Raw genomic sequence first — 17,360 nt, forward strand, 5'->3', positions numbered from 1 at the left:
AAAAATAAGCCATGATTTTCTTTAATGGTTTTAATGTCCTGTTTTCATTTAGAACAAAGTATCTAGAAACTGTGAAAAATGTAAATGTATTTTCATGTATATATATGCCATTCTTCACTTTTCATTATTTCATTTGTAGAGAGACCCCACTTATCAGAGTCTCTGGCTTATCCTTAGCAGTTCCAGCCTTTGAAATTTCTCTTTCAGAGAAAAACCAAGATAATCCAGAGAACTATTTCACAGTACTTTTCCTTGAGAGCTTTTTTCTTTAACATCAGTTTTTGTTTTTTGTTTTTATTACAGAAGTTCTAGCTTGCATAGTAAGCTATCCATAAAATCTTAATACAAATGAGAAATAAGAAACTGGGTTGTCTTTATATATATATATATATATATATATATATATATATATATATATATACACATACACACACACACATATATATACACACACACATATATACTTATTTATTAGTATTTATATATGTATGTATAAATAATTGCTTCTTCAATCAGATTTTCAGAAACTGCTAATTGGAAATAAAAGAATATTAATCTAAACATTGCTCCTTGCTTTAAGATACTACATGATATGCCTGTCATCATCAAGTAAAATTTTCTATTATTAAATTGATTTGTCAAAGAATTTTTATTGGTTATTTAACAAGAATTATTATGTGATGACCTAGTCAAAGTGTGTGTGTTTTAGATAGTATTCCTTAAAACCCTAACTCTCAAGATTATCTCAAGTTTGTCTGTGTCTATATATCATGAAGTAAAGTGGTATTCTGGCAAGTATTCAATTATTTTTTTTCAATGGAGGTAGACTGACCAGATAATGTTCTTCAAATTGTCTCCCTCCATTCCCTCCCAGTGGCTTTTTTGTATTTCTATACAACTAATAATCAGCAAAAATTGTTACGAGTGTCCATTTCAACAAGTCAAAGAAAGGAAGCATGCAGGGCTTGAACCAATGTGGATAGTGAGAAAATTGCTTTGTGTATGAAGCTGCATTCTTTTGTGACACAAAAAAATTTTAAAATAGTGAAAAGAAGATATTAACCAAGGAATATGATATACTTTTCCTTTATTGATGTTGGGGTAAAGAATAAATACAGATGACTTTTATTTGCTTTGAGTCCCTGGATAAACTGAAACTGAAATTCCTTATGTGTGGTATCTGTCATTTTTCCCCTGAGAAGTAAGTCATGAAAGTTGAGGTGACAGTATCTTTCTTTAAATATTCCAGGGCACTAAACAAAAATACCCATAGGAAAAATACCATGTCTTATTACAGGTACTTTCTGAGAGGTGCATTTATTTTGTTACTGATAGTGTGTTTTTTTTTCCTCTCTCTCTCTCTTTTTCTTCTGTAGCAGTTATATGCTGCCCAGCTAGCTGCAATGCAGGTATCTCCAGGAGGAAAGCTCCCAGGCATACCCCAAGGCAACCTTGGTGCTGCTGTATCTCCTACCAGCATTCACACAGACAAGAGCACAAACAGTCCACCGCCCAAAAGCAAGGTACCCTTTTGAAGAAGCTACATGTTTTGACATTTAGAGTTTACTTTTCATTCAGTGATATTTATTGAATATTTATTATGTGCCAGCATCTGGGCTAAACTCTAGATCTTCAAGGAAGTAATAGTCTAGTAGAATCAATAAGGTATTGCTATAAATTTACATACATACATTTAGTCACTCATTTATTCAACAAACATGCACTGATAGCTACAGTAGGAAATGTGAGTGACACAAATATTTGTTAGATAGGTGTGCTGTCACCAAGAATTTTATAGTCTTCTAAAATAGATACCCATGCTCTATGATACAAAGTCTTAGAGTTACAGATAAAGTGCATTGGAAGTTATTAGGACAAAGAGATTATTACCTTCAGTGAGAGATCCTGGGGAGAGTTTCCCAAAAGGGCAACTGAAATAGACCTTAAAATATGAGTATGATTAGGGCATACAGAAAAATGTTTTATTTAAATATCAATAACTTATTATGTGGTATAGTACAGATATAATTTTATATGTATTATTCAGCCAATGAGATGATCCTGTACGGATAGGAAGATAATACCACTGTTAAAAGTAAGACTACTTAGAAATAGTTTTGTTTTTAGAGCTATGGAAACATTTCCTAAGAGAATGTGGAAAAGGAACAGGGGGGTTTCAAATACTTTGTTTCTTGGCTCAGAAGAAGAGAGAAGCAAAAAAATTAATTTGAATTTCTTTGTGCTTTTTAAGATCTTACCTAGATGACAGTATATGAATATGTTAAACTTTCTATGGAAAATGTAAAAAGAGTAATCATAAAGTAACTTTCTCTGCCATTACTCAGGGAAATAATCTAACAATTAGAAAATATCAGACATATTTCTAACAATTTTCTAACAATTAGAAAATATTAAGTAGAAAACTGACACAGTTAATTTACCCGCAAAATAATACTGTTTTGTCTTTTGCTGAATTACCTAGAAAATTGCTTCTGCTCTGCATTTCGTGAATTCATGTTGAAATGTCTAAAGAGTAATAGGGTAAGAGTAGTCACATCAGTTGAAAAACATACACGGAGGAAAAGAATGAGAAAGCATTGGAAGAGGGAAAAAAATGCAATAATGGTTTTAATCCTTCTCTAGTGCCCTGGCAGGTGCTTTTCACAGTTGGTGTATTAATCCAGAGTAGAAATGGGGAAAGAGAGGAGATGGGTTGGAAAAGTGCTCTCCAGCCTCCATCTTCCCAAAACCCCCAAGTCCATTTTTATATAGTAAGAGATAAATAAATAGATTTGGAAAAATAACTTAACCATGACTCACCAGAAACATGTGCAAATATATAGTGCAAAACATTGTACTTACTACTGTGACATTAGGAAATATGCCTAAGCCACTTTTAAGAGCTCTTTCAGCTGTGCAATGGACCTTGCATGTTCTGGGCTTGATGTATACCTAAGGCCTGGTCTGCTTTTCTTTATGATCACAGCAGAACATATGTTTTTAATACTTCTTAATAATTATAACATTTATTAAATATAGTTTAATTTGAAAGCAGTGATATTTAGGTGTCTCCACGGACCAGCAGCTTCAGTGTATTACATGTACCGGCTAACGCAGAGGAAAATAAATAGCTGTAGCAGCATAGTCACTGTCCCACACAAATAATTCTGTGAGGTGTTATTTTGGGTTTTTCCCCATGATTTATTGATGTGATTTGGCATCATGTTTATAATGATGCTTTTACGTTAGGACATTTCATCTTCTGATTTTAGAGTGTATAGTTCACTTGTAAAGGACTAATAGGTTTTTCTTGGCCCCTAAAATAACTTTTTATCATTAATATCTTCTCCCCAAATCACTTACTCTAATAATCATGATGCTTTGGATGTCAGTCAGCCTCTTCTGTTTATGCGTCTATTTATTTGTTCTTTCATTCATTCATCCATTCAAATGTTTATTGAGCAGTTGCTACAATGATACTTTCTTAGGTAACCATGGCAAATGTAAAAGTGACTGAAAGTTTGCCAAGATTAGGACACTGCTTTATGAGCTATATGATTCCAGACATTCATACGACTCCACAGACTGGACACAAAAGATTGATTATTTCAGTAATGTTAGAATTCTGCCATATTCTATGGCTTTCAATACCTCCATTTATTTAATACTAGTGGAAAAGTGGATTGCATTTCTGTAGCTAAGATTATACATAATTTTAAAGATATGTTTATAGTTTATCACTAAATATCACTGTTGGAAAATTAGCCTTTGTTAATTTTCTATCATATAAAGTTTAAGAAAACCATGAATGTTGTATTTCTTCCCACCTGCATTTATTGTGAAATACATAAAAAGTTTACCCAGAATAAAGTGCCTCTTTTTTAAGTATCAGCCACGATTTAATAAAAATATGTCCTTTCTTTGCTCAGCGTCCTCTAGTATACTGTCTACCACCGTTCTTATTGTCAGAAAAGGTGTCTTAAATGTGCTTGTGTTTTAGCTCAGCAGTAAAGTTTAGTGGGTTAAAAACAGCCAGACCAGTAAATATTACTGTTGTCATTTTAATGAAGAACATGGCTAAAAAAACACAAGCAACAATAAATAAAGAGGACCCATTTCAGTACACGAATTTAGTTTCTTAGAGGCTGGAATTGACATTTATACATAGCATAATAAACATTTTGCCTTCACAAAGCCATTTTACTTATATATAATAGTTATCATTTATTATTATATTTATATTTTGAAACAATCAATTCTTAGTGACCTAGGGGCATTTTCTGTGTGTTTTATTGGTGGATTTTCACATCTGTTTTACTATAAAATAGAATTATTTTACTAAATAGCTTTGTGTTACCTGCCTACCTACCTGGCATTAAACCAAACTGATGATTTATGTTGAAAGTACCTTTAGTGTTTGGAACAGTAGAATCGTAAGCCACATCCAGGTGATGATGTAAGGAAAATGATCTTATTGGCAGCTGTCAAAAATCAACCACAGTCTCTGGTTTTCCTTGCCTGCCCTCCTTCCTAGGTGTGCCTTTGCCTTTGACTCACAACTCCAGAGAAAGGACACAAACAAAACTTATTTGCAATTTGCAAAAAATGGAAGGGGGGAATCAAAAGGAAGGGGCTCCAAAAGACTGTAAAATTGTACAGCATGAGTCCTCTGATGCATGCTGTTTTCAATCTGCTGTATGCCAGTTGGAGGCTTGGGGAGTGTGTGCGCGCGCGAGAAAGGATAATGCTGAGAAATGATAGAGTGGCTGTGACCTCCAAGCTCAGCCTGGAAATCCAAGACATTGATTTCACTTAGCATTCCTGCTGAGAAATCTGGCGGAGTTCAGTTGTAATAAAAGAACAAGATTCTGTTCTAATGGTAATGGCGTATGACAGACATATCACTTTGTCTGTCCTCAGCACCAGAGAAAGGGGAATTGGAGAAAGGTCACCTGACCTTCCTGCGGTGTTGTACGAGTGCTGTACTGAGCTTTGAACTGTCGCCTAAGAACATAATTATTTATAATATTAAATGATAAAGAAACCTTTAGAGGACTCACAGTGACCCTCTAAAAACTGCAAACAGGAAGTGTGTTCCATAAACGTGAAAACACGAAAAGAAATCTGCTCTCTTCAAAATCTGCATTGGAGAACTTGGATAGTGTTGCTGGTTGAGTTATATGTGTTTAAACTTACTGTTTGGAACTGTTTTCATTAATGCCTGACCTATTGCTGTTGCAACTTTTCCTTATTTTTTATGCCTTGATTTTATTATGCACAAAGACAGGAATATTTTTTCATAATCTATTTTGCCAAAGACTGAAAAATTAAAGCAATCAGCAGTTTTTAAAATTTCTCAGGTGTTACATAAAATCTTTCTTAATACATGTACACTTGTCTCTTTAGCACTTATTTAATTTTTTCCCCTCTGGATCCTACTCCAGGACTAGGTTTTTATATTTAATTCTTCAGAGATACTCTCATAGCTTACGTGTATCCTCACAGCTGAGTTTATATAGTTAGATATTGGTTAAAAAAAAAAACTTTGAAAGTATGAAATCTTGAACTTATGTGTGTGAGAGATCCAGTTTAAAGGAAATTTTAGAAATAATTCCATTTCTCATATTGTGGAAAAGTATTTAAAGTATTGTTTAGCAGTATTGGTCCTTGAATCTCATAGACAGTATTGCTGATCTGAATCTGCTTATATTCCTTAACAAATGTTTAAATTGATTTGTTTATAGTTCAGCATTCTGCCACAGAATGGACACAATTTATTTATTCAGTGAGTTTCATTTTTGCACCATATATATCTTTATTTTACTGGTGTTCTGCATTGCTGCAATCTTTTAAAAAACCTAGATAGCTTTTCTTTTGTGATAGTAATTGATCTCTTGATAATATTTGTTTGGTAAGAATAAATTGTCACTTTTAAAAATAACCAAATCAGTATCAGCCTTATAATAGTTATCTTAGGAGGAAGAGTATTTTTACTTGGTTTCACACACAATTCATGCAATTGTTGGTAATGAATAAGCTTATAATTTCCATGTTGTCAAGAAAGCCTCATATGTCACAGATGTGCTAACCACCTGAACTTCACGTTTTAAGTGTTTTGCTATTGCAAAAGTATCCACCTCTTGGGAAAATTTTAAGTGCAACTTGTAAATACTATGAAACGTCTCTTGGTATTTGACGGAAACTTATATATTGCCTGCAGCTAACCAATAGTAGTTATTTTGAAAAGCTGATGACAAGAGAGAATTCCTAGGTGCTTTTCTTTTAACCTTGCTCCGACCCTAGTCATACCCCTGGTCACATTTGTGTCTCTGTCAATGACAGGAGCACATAGATTGTCCAAATCAATTTTTTTTTTTGTTATTTTCAAATACTTCTGGCAGTGATGTTCCCATTTGCTCAGCAGTAGCACCTGGGAGTTATGACAAGGAGAAGAAATATTTTTCCAGCAAGCCAGAAAAAGCCCTAGCCAGCTGACCAGACACAATCAGATACTTTCAGGGGCAGTATCCTTACACATATTGCTTCAAACTCAAAAGCAAGAAGTGGAACAATATTGTTTTATCTGATCCTCTTCTGCAGACACAGAAATGAAGATCTTTTCTCATCTGGTAGCCAGGTGCTTGTGTTAGTAACATCAGGAGTGCCACAGCTCCTCTTGTGGCACGTGTTTTTTGGTGTAATAGTACCAATCACATAGATTCATGCTATCAAGTAAGCATTTTATCAGTACACACTGATCTACAGGGTAGAATTTTATATTTTAATACTATGAGTCGCAAACTGTGATACACATACACACAAGATTAATCTTGTTAGCAGTGTATGTTGGGAGTATGAGAAATCAGAGGATAATCATGATTCATCTTAATTGAAAATTAATTCAAAGGAGATTTGGGAAATGAAGTTTTTTTTGCTAACTTTGAGACAGTTCTGTAATGCCAGTTGAGAGAAAGGCTGACTACAAAAGTGCACATACAGTATGACCACAACCAAGTCAAACCACCACCACACTAAGTATAAAAACACTATTTTTAATATTTGACAAAAACATCCTTTTAAGATAAAGGGAAAGACATCAAAGGGATTTCATAAGTTTGAAATGGACCAGGAAGTACTAAGACCTCCACAGTAGTATTTCCATCGTGAAAAATTCAAAAGGCACTGCTCAATATAATCACAACTTCAGTTAATATTTTCACATTTTATCTGGCATGAAAAAGTTTCAGTAGTAGTAGCAGCTGCTAGAGATGTGATTTCCAATACGTAAAAATTCCTAGAATACTACTATTTGACTTATTCTTAGAGCTTTTCAGGTCAAGATCTCAAATAATCATTACTGACTACACCCGGTCAGAGCTGGTCTCTGAATATAGTATTTCTAAGTAATCCACCGTGCTTAAATAGCACTCATCAGAGAGGTGCTTCCATTTATCTGTATATGTAAGATCAAATAAAGCCACTCATCACTCCTGAAACTGTTAGACCTGGGACTTTTGTAGATTTCGTTTCTCCTAAAACTTCAGAACAGAATGGAATGTTAGCCTCAGCTAATGATAACCACATTTAAATGGACCATTTTCAATTCTTACGCTTGAAACACTGTCTGGCATAGCACTTAAATGCTAGAATCTCCCTAACACCTTGCTCCGCACAGCTGCTTTGTGCCTTGTTGAATAGCTACTGAACACCCCTCCTTCCCCTGTATTTCAGTATCTCTGAAATAACAATTTTGTGAGCCTTTAAGATGTGATATGGATGTGTCATACTCAAGAGGTGAATTCACTTGAGAGGAATCACCCCATAGAGTTAAACTGTAAACGTGACCCATCATCATCATCACTTCCTGGGTGGGACATATTTACAGTGAGCATAACATAGTCGCCCTGTCATTTTAAATAAAATAGTTTTCTTTTCGTGGCCCCTTGTTGCTAAACTGAAATATGTTAAATGAAGTGTTATCAGCAGAACCCCTGTGATGAGCCTCCTCCTTCCCTTTTCATCTGTATTCAGTTGACAGGAATCTCAAGCAGCTAGGTACCTAAACAGAGGCTTTTCTGAGCACAGTGGTATTAAATGTCCAAGTAGGTCATTTGGTGATGCATTCTTATGACTCAGAAAGGCCCACGTGGGGTAGGGGCTGGGGGGAGGGGGGGAGGTGTTGGTCACATTCGTAACATAAAAACAATAAAAATTATAAAATGATGAGATAGACTAGATATTATGTTGGCTTTTTTTTTTTTTTTTTTTTTTTTAAGCAAAATATACAGAGGGATTTAGGTAATGTCCTTTGAATTCAGCTGGCCTGGCCTGTGTTGCCCAGTGTACTGATTTTGTTTTGACAGGAACTTGTCTGGAACACAGCAGCCAGCTCTGATGAGCCGTGTCAGAGCTTTTTAATAATGCAGACCATGGGGAAGGCAAGAGGATGCTGAGCATGTGCAGACACAGGAAGAGCCACAGAATCACATTTTTTAAGTGCAAGTTGCCCTCTAAGATAGGTCTGACCCAATGCAGACTCGCTGTCCAAAAAGCTAAATGTTGAAAGCGTTTTAATGTTAAAACTAGGCAGTTAAAATCTAGATAGTGCAGGGCAGAAAAACAGAACACTGTGAAAGGATGTCCCTGCATCAGAGGGCTATCTAGTACAACGTCAGTAAACATCATGGCTGAATGTAAATCATCATCACGTCAGACTGAGAAATCGAAAGTGCACTGCTGTAGTTATCTTTCCTTTTAGGGAATCATTTATAATTTAGGCTTCCTAAGACATTCTTCAAATCAGTTAAAATCCTTTCTTTTCTATCCTAAATTATTGATCAGTTCCTCATTTGAACTATTGATTATGGACCCCTTTTCACCCCTTTAGCCCTGACCTGTACTACAAATGTTTGAATAGAGAATTAAGAAGTGAAACCGTGGAGGACCACTCTAAACCTCAGATTTGATTCATTTGGATACCTTCTGCTTACTCATTCTTTCCTGTTGGAAAAAAAATAGGAGGAATTTTAGTAGTTTCTTAACAGAGATGCCCCAAAGTATAGATTTGTTTTCTAGATGACAACAAATGTTAATGTCTTATTTAGATTGATGGAAAATAGAGTATATGCATATTTATTTGTTAAATTTTATCAATGGATTTTTTTCTAGAGAGAACAGAACATTCCACTAATACCTTTAAATATTATAAAATAAAGAACGGGAAGAAAACAATATAGTAATTAAACAGATGTCAGAGTCAAAAAAAATAAAAAGACGTAACCTTATAAGCTGGAGGCAGACAAGTTCAAAACCCAAAGTATTCAAAAGTTTTATTTATTTAACAAAATGTATCAGATATTTTGTTTATAGAGTTATAGAAGCTTAATAAGGAAATTCAGGAAGTATTCAGTCCAACACACAATAACTCAGTCATGAGGTTACTTTACCTCTGCCTAGTCTGCTACAATGATAGAGGGAGTCTACCTCTCCATGAGGTGGCATGATTTTATTCAGAGTAACTCAATGTCACAATATTCTTACTTAAATAGAACCATAATCAGCATTCCAGGATTTGAAATTATGGTTTCACTGAATGACAATTGTATTTGTCAACAAAGTAATAGAAAACTCAACCCAAACTGGATTAAGCAAAAAGGAAATGTATTCAGCCACATTTTTAAAAAATTATCCTGACTTCAGGTGTGGTTTGATTAGGAGTCCAAGCAGTATCACTTGGAGTTGGTTTGTTCTGTTCTTTTTTCATTCTTCAAAAGACCATCCCTTTTCAGTGTTCTCTAGCACCCTACACTTACATCTACCATTCATTGATTCAGCAAATGTTAATTCATGCCTGTCATGTGTCAAGTTCAGTTTAAGACAAAACTATAGCTGCTACAGCTATGAGCAGGACAGTCTGTCGTCTTAAGATTTTGCAGTCTAATGGGAAGTGATAAACTGTGAGCAATTAAACAGATCATTTCATATATTGTAACTGCTATGAAGAAAATAAAAACGTGGTAAAAGAGTGCCGAGGGACAAGCGAGAGAATCTCCTTGAGACAAAGCTATAAGGGAAGCCCTCTCTGAGACCTAAATCATGAATAGGAAAGTACCTATAAAGGTCTGAGGAAAAGATATTCCAAGCAGGAGGAAAGGCAGTTCCAGTGTCCCAGATGTGTGAGTGAAGTTGATAAATTCAAGGTTTAGAAAATAGGCTGGGGTAGCTGAAATGCAGTGAACATGAGGGAGAGTAAGAAACAAAATTGGGAATGAGAAAGACCACATCATGCAGGACTTCTTTCCGTTAAGTTTGAATTTTATTCTAAGTGCATTCACTTTTAAAGAGAAACTGTATCTTTTCCATTTGTCATACCACTTATTAAACTCCTGTAATTATCTGTTCATTGTCTTCCTTTCTTAGGGTATTGTGTCTTTCTGGCAAAGGATTTTTTTTTTCCTTTTATCCTTTGGACCAATTAATTAATATTTTAAGTGTCTCTACATTTCTTCCTTAGAAACACTCTGGAATTTGAGCCCTAATGGCACATCTTGGACCTTGCCGTTGCAGAGACAAGACAATTTAATTCAACAAATATCTATTAATTGCCTGTGATGTGTCTGTCAGAGTCGTAGGGTCTGAGGATACTGGGGAACAATGTAGACAGATCTCTGCCCTCATGGAGCAAGCGCGGTATTTGTAGTAAGGGATGTGGTGAGGGACATAGATAGAAAAAGATAATCCCGTACAGCCTATTAAGCGCCGCAGGTGAGCACATGGAGCGTGGATTTAACCTAGACTGTTTCCTGGGTTTTCTTCAGATTCCTTATTATATCAGTTTTTTTCATTAGTAATATAAGAAAACACACACAGTTGATAGCACCTGATACCACTTGTATGAAGCAAATTGCAAGGTTGAGTTTTTGGAGTGATATTTTCATCCTAACACTAACACATAAGTATTTATTTTTAAATAGTCACCTTAACAATTATAATTGCCATGTACTAGTGCTCAGTAGAGTTTTAGAATTCTTATTTTACTTAATGTCTTTTGAGGAGGTTAAGTCATATAAGAAAACAGACCCCGATTTCTAATCAGATTTTTACTTTTGACATTTGTTTTTTTAATTTTTACCCCAAACTGTATAACCCAGCATGGTTTCAGTGGATCTGCCAAGTGCTGCAGACTTTTAGCTAGCTTTTAAACAATCAGTGAAAAACGTCCTACGATCTTAAAACAATTACAACAGGACAGTTTTAAAATTATGAATAGCATTATTTTCATCATTGGGATAAACCTTCAATCTCCTGAATTGAGAATTTTTGAGAGGACAACATTCTTTCAAAATCAGGCTCCCTCTGTCTCTCTCTCTCTCTCTCCCCCCCCGCTACCTCCTTTCCTCCACCTCTCCCTCTCTGTCCTCCTTTCCTCCCTTCTCTCTTCCTCCAGTTATAAGCTTTATTAAAGTCACACTTTTTGTCATATAAACTTATGCTATGCCACCCACTTAAAAAAAATTTTTATAAAGTTTGTGTTAAACATCTATAAATAATGTGATTTTCTTGTTAAAAATCATTATATGATTTATTTAAGCATATACATTCATAATGCACTTAAAATCCTACTTATTTTACTTATATTGAGTTTATATACAAAGTTCTACTGTATCTATTTTATTGTATTATATTCCATAAAGTAAGATTCCTTTTTAATTATACCTCTTTTCACATTTTCTCATGCACATGCAATATGGGAGTGGCATTAATTGCACAAAAGTTAAGGAGAAATAGAGACTATTTTAATCCAGAGCTGTCCAAAAAGCTATAAAATAGTGAACTTCTCCATCATCATTCTTGCTGTTTCTGATTTCTTCTAATAATCAATTAAAGAGCAAAGTCACTCTTAATTATAATTTTTTGAACAAAGACCAGAAAAAAAACGTGTAACTTGATTAGTATTAAATGTGGGAAAAAAATGCCTTCATCAGATACACAGTGAGTGGTGTAATTCACATTGACTGAATTATTGTCTAGAGTCTGCTTAATGTGATCAGAGGAATTTGCAAGCACACATTCCTTATCTTATGTATCTTCAAGTTTGAGAACAGAGGGAATACAGAATAGCATTTGAAATATAGAATAGCTCTTTTTTTTTTTGGAAATAGGGAATAATCTTATAATTCTTTTATTTTACTTGAAAATAGATTTGAATTTTTTTCTCTGCTGCAATAAGAATTTACTCACAAAAATTGTAATCATAAATATTAAATTTGAGAAGTGCATTCCTAATGGCTCAGAATATTGAATATTGCTAAGAACTTGTTTTAACAGAGTGCTGCTAGGAAAGGAGAATTCCCCAAAATTCAAGTGTCTAAATATAAAAAGCTAGCAATTTTCCTTAACCTGAGTCCTGGACTTAGGTGTCCTCAGGTTCTCAAGGGAAGAATGTACCCCCTTGCTAGTCCTGGACCTCCTTGCAGATAATATTGGATGCTTCTTAGAGTTCTGAGCCCCTCCTCTTGTGAGCTGCAGGACTTACAACTGCAACATCCCACAGCTTTTAGCACTTGTACTTCCAGCTTTGGACTAGCTGATTCCATTGGGTGACTCTTTCAGAACCCTCAGTTCATCCTTTATGATTTTGGTTTTTCACAAGAGTAAGGATGAGATCTCTCAATTTAGAGAAAACGAAGACCAGAATTCTCGCTTTACAGGCTTCACGTTACCAAAATAATATGAAATAAAAAATGTATGCTTAAATAGAAAAAAGAATTATATTTCCCAAAATTGTTTGCCAATACCAGAAGAGACTAAAAACCTTATATTTTCATAAAACTACAAAATATTTTTTATTAAAGCTCTGTTAGATTTCCTTGTAAGACCGATTATCAGTACTGAGATTCCATATGAGACTTTCATTTAAATTGGGCCTTTAATAATCAAAGAATCTTATGTTTTTTAGTTTATTATATAATTTGAGCTGTTGTGGTTTGTTGTGCAATTTTGATGACTTTTGGCAGTGTCCATATTTCACAAACAGAAGAAAAAGAAATTGAGACCAAAAATAGAAAGAATGAAATACCGCAAAGAAATTTCTCTGGTGGTATTTCCAGTAGTACTTAAAATAACATAAGGAAAAAATACTGTTGTGAAGTATGCACAGAAGCATTATTGACAGCAGTAGGAATGTCCTTAAATAGGTACAGATTTTTTGTTTTCTATACTTCTCCATGCAACTCTTTTGAGGATCAAAGTTTCATTTTAAGTCTGTGGGAGCTCAATATTCAGGTCAACCCTATATAAATACAGGGCAAGACAAAAATTTTGGGTCAAGTGATGGAATTTTTAGTGCCAGTTTTCATGCAAATAGTGCAGTCATTTTTTGTAAAAAATGATGGTTCTGATCCAATTTTAAGAGAACCTCTGGGTAATTTTTGTTTGACTTGGTTTTGTTTGTCTTTTTCTATTAGCATTTATAGAGTTCAGTGAGCTGGAATTCTGAGCTGTTAGATTCAGGGACTGTAATTTATGGACTTGCCACAAAGTAAGTGAAGGAAAGATCAATTCCATAAGATTGATCATATTAGAAACACTTCCGTTACCGATTGAATTTTAAGTTGCTCGCCCATAATATGCACTTAATACATGTTTACCAGATTAAATGTTTATATTTTACAGCTTAATCTTAATATGAATTGAAACCTTAGTTATCACTATTTGTGATACAGTCTTCACTATATGTCTATTTTTGCAATTAAATGTATTAATACATGAAGATAATGTATCTGTATAAGTTTCTTTTTTAATTCAGTCATACGTTCTTTGGCTATTGTCAGGTGAACTTTTGAGCCTTTGGTGTAACCAGGTTATTTTCTAGAATTCTGGGCATATAAAATAAAACATTAAGGCACTAATGAGACAAAAAGAAATATTTTAAAATGTTTTTAAAAATATTCTTGCAAAATTTATTTGAATCCTGTTTTTAAAAACAAAAAGTGGAATCATGTTATTTCACCTCTTTTTGCCTATGTTTGTGCCACTCTGTGGAATGCTTTTGCCTTCTTCATTCCACTTTTTCCTCTTGCCTTGCACCAGCTCGTAAGATCTCTCTCAGCTATCACCTCTATGTAGAACTGGCTGTGCCATCATATGTGACCACCCTGCATTGACACGTACTCATTGTGTAGTATCCCAGCAACCTCATAACACCTGATTGCACTTGCCTTCCCTTGTAGGACTCTGAGTGTCATATTCCTCCTTGACAGTGTGTCTTATTCATCCTTAGCACCTGGTATAATGCTTAACACGTAATCGTTGCTGTAGTTCTATTAAAAGAATAAACAAGCAAACAAATAAGCAAGCCATTTGTGGGAGTAAGCAGGATATTATGTTCAAAAATATGACTGAGTTTGGGACTGCTTAGATGGAAGCATCAAATCCTTGGCTTGAAGGTAATCTCAATGCAGCCTGAGCAGAATAAAGTTGTACCTCAGAAAAGTAAAACAGTGCTGTTGTGCTATGTAGAAAGACCATATGCACAGAAAGGTTATGGAACCTAAAAGTAAGGTTTGTCTTTGTTTATCCTGTCAGTCTAGGTGAGATACACTGGGTTTAGGAAATATGACTGTTCTGATCATTCGAGAGGTATCTTATGTAATGAAGCATCCATAATTTACCAGTCCTTACTGTGGTCTGAGTGAAATACAGTCGTCCCTTGGTTTGCACCGGAGATTGGTTCCAGAACCCCCTTGGGTACCAAAAGCCATGGATGTTCGAGTCCCCTATGTAAAATGGTGTAGTGTGGTTGGCCCTCTGTATCAGCCGCAGTTGATAGAGTGCGTGAATGTGGAACCCAAGGATACAGAGGGCCAAGTATACTCACTACTACGTTGGCCCTGATTCTGATAGTGAAGTTTGCTTTCTGAGTTATCTTGAAATTAGAAATAGAGTACCTTAAAAAATTCAGCAATATTCTGGTTGGGTCTAAATCAATTAATTGGCATTCTGGCTTATGTATTAACCTCAGGAGTTTGTTTACCATGAGTACATCTTCAGGTGAATGGCCTCGCTTATGTATGTTGACAGATTAAGTGTGTGCTGAAGTAAAAGGCATAAGCTTATAGCAACATAGGCTACTTTTGTTATATTGTTTGGCAGTTCAAGTAAAGTTTTAGGAGGGATTTTTTTTTTCTCTCTCCTGTTTTTGTAAGATTATCTTTCTCTGCTTCTCTTTTAGGTCAATCAATCTAGCTCAAATATGGGAGAGAAATATTTCACCTATACACACATTTATATTATATATAAATATTATTGATATTATATATATAAACATATATATATATTCCATTCTTTACTACAATAATCAAGAAAGTGGGTTCATTATATTTGGCAATCTAATGACCCAAAGCAACCTTCAAAATAAAGTCAAATCTAAGGTAAATGCACTCATTCTTTCTCCTCAGTTCAGTTTAAAAGATATCCTTGAAACTCGTATGTAATGATATCATTACAGTTACTATATAAAATCTTTTATGCCATCCAGACTGTGGATTATTCTTTTAATGTTATGGGTTGGGAAAAATTAAACATGAGACATTACAGCTGAGTTTCACCACACATTAATTATTTTAATTGACTATTTCTTAAATGAATATCTGATAAATCAATCTTGCAATTCCTCATGCTTGATGACATGCTTAACTCAATACAGACACTTAAGAATCATTATTCTGTGAGAGCTTTAATACAAATTTGAGATCATTATAATTAAAATCAGACTCTTACCTGATGCTCAATTCTAAGCCTTTTCATCTTTATTGAATTTCCTTTGGACTATACCTTCAATTTAATATTATAATAACGATAGACAGAATATATAATCAAGCTAAGCACCTTCAATGTGTTCAGAAGAAAATGTTTTGTCTCCAGGGTGCAACATAAAAACTGGCCTTAACTGCCATTCTGTATAAATAATCCTCACCCCTTAGAATAAAGACACGTTCCCTCCTAGTCACTGCCATGAAGACAAAGAATGCCTTAATGACTCTATTGAGGTTATCATTAAAATAAAAGCAGATTTGAAGACATCAGCTATAAATCACTATAAAATGGCCTGTGGGTAACCTTTGACACAACTCATTTGAAATAAACCTGGGGTGGATTCACAGCCTTTGGTCAAGCCAGTAGGTGGCCTAAAGGTCTTTTCCCTTCTTTCCTTCATTTCTTGCAATATTAGTTCCTCTCTAAATGACTAGACAGCATTTGGATATATATAAATTGACATGTTTTATGTTGAAACAAAATAAATCCATTTAAATAATAGTGTTGAGGATGTTTATGGCATTTACTTGAAATATGTACTCTTTTGATGTATAATTTAGATATATGAACACATTTGGAATTTACTTGTAGCTATTTTGTTAAAATATTTCACGATTTGGTATTATAAATTTTTTTATAAAAGGCCCAGATTAATATTACCCAAATTGAGCCCTTAATGGTCCCTATCGTAATGGGGTATAAAAATTTCTTCAGAATTGAGAAGAAATTGCAAGATTTCCGTTATTAGTCTGATTTTTCAAAGAAATTATTGCTTAACAGTGTTTTCCCTGTTGGCATTTAGATGATGAGGTATCTCTGAGAAGTTGCCTGAACTTATGGCCCAGTGACTTAGGTTTGAGTTCCAAGCTTAATAAAGTTGTGGCTATTGGCAAATCTTTGAATATCTCTATCTTCAGTTTCTTTATCTGTGAAGTGAGATTGATAATATCTGATACTCTTGCTTTGTGACTTAAAATAAGACAAAATATATGAGGATGCATTTGTAACTTGTAAAGTTTAGATGTCAGGGAGTAAATTGAATAGTATTAGGAAATCAGCATTAAAAATAAACAAGATATAAAAGCACTCAAATTATTTAAGAAGTTTATTAGTATTTGAATTACTAAACTGACTAAATGTACTTTTATATGTTTTGTAGTATTTAACTGGCTCCCCCCAAATATTTACTTCACAATAGTGTACAGAATTATTAGCATTTATTTCTTCTTTGGAAATTAGCTCTCTTGATGACAAAATTGCATTATAAAATCAGCATTTCTTTTGGAGTGGGGAGAAGTTCCCAGGTAAAGATTGAATAATTTTTATATTCAATTAGCCATATACTATGCCTTTTGTTTTATTCATTCTCTAATAGGTTAGTTATGAGAAAAGGGAAAAAAATACTTTGTCAATCAGAATTGGAAAGTAATTGCTTTTGATGAGTATCTTGGGAAGAGAAAATAATCTTTATTTCTAGTAAAAGTCTTCTAATCCCAAATGGCAAATTTTGTAGAACTTAACGTTCTAAGAGCTCACGTCCTTGA

The 17,360-nt window shown here is 34.2% G+C and overlaps 1 protein-coding gene across 24 annotated transcripts in view; it reads left to right on the plus strand.

Moving 5' to 3' along the window:
* The window catches only part of SOX5 (SRY-box transcription factor 5), a 952,888-nt gene that overhangs the window by 885,350 nt on the left and 50,178 nt on the right, over window positions 1-17,360 (plus strand). For all 24 annotated transcript variants that reach the window (XM_057701095.1, XM_057701087.1, XM_057701097.1 and 21 more), the window contains one exon: window positions 1,377-1,523. In XM_057701095.1, coding sequence (XP_057557078.1) covers window positions 1,377-1,523 — 147 coding nt within the window. The remainder of the gene's footprint in view (window positions 1-1,376; window positions 1,524-17,360) is intronic.

The sequence above is a fragment of the Hippopotamus amphibius genome, chromosome 12, assembly GCF_030028045.1.
Source record: "Hippopotamus amphibius kiboko isolate mHipAmp2 chromosome 12, mHipAmp2.hap2, whole genome shotgun sequence".
NCBI lineage: Eukaryota > Metazoa > Chordata > Mammalia > Artiodactyla > Hippopotamidae > Hippopotamus > Hippopotamus amphibius.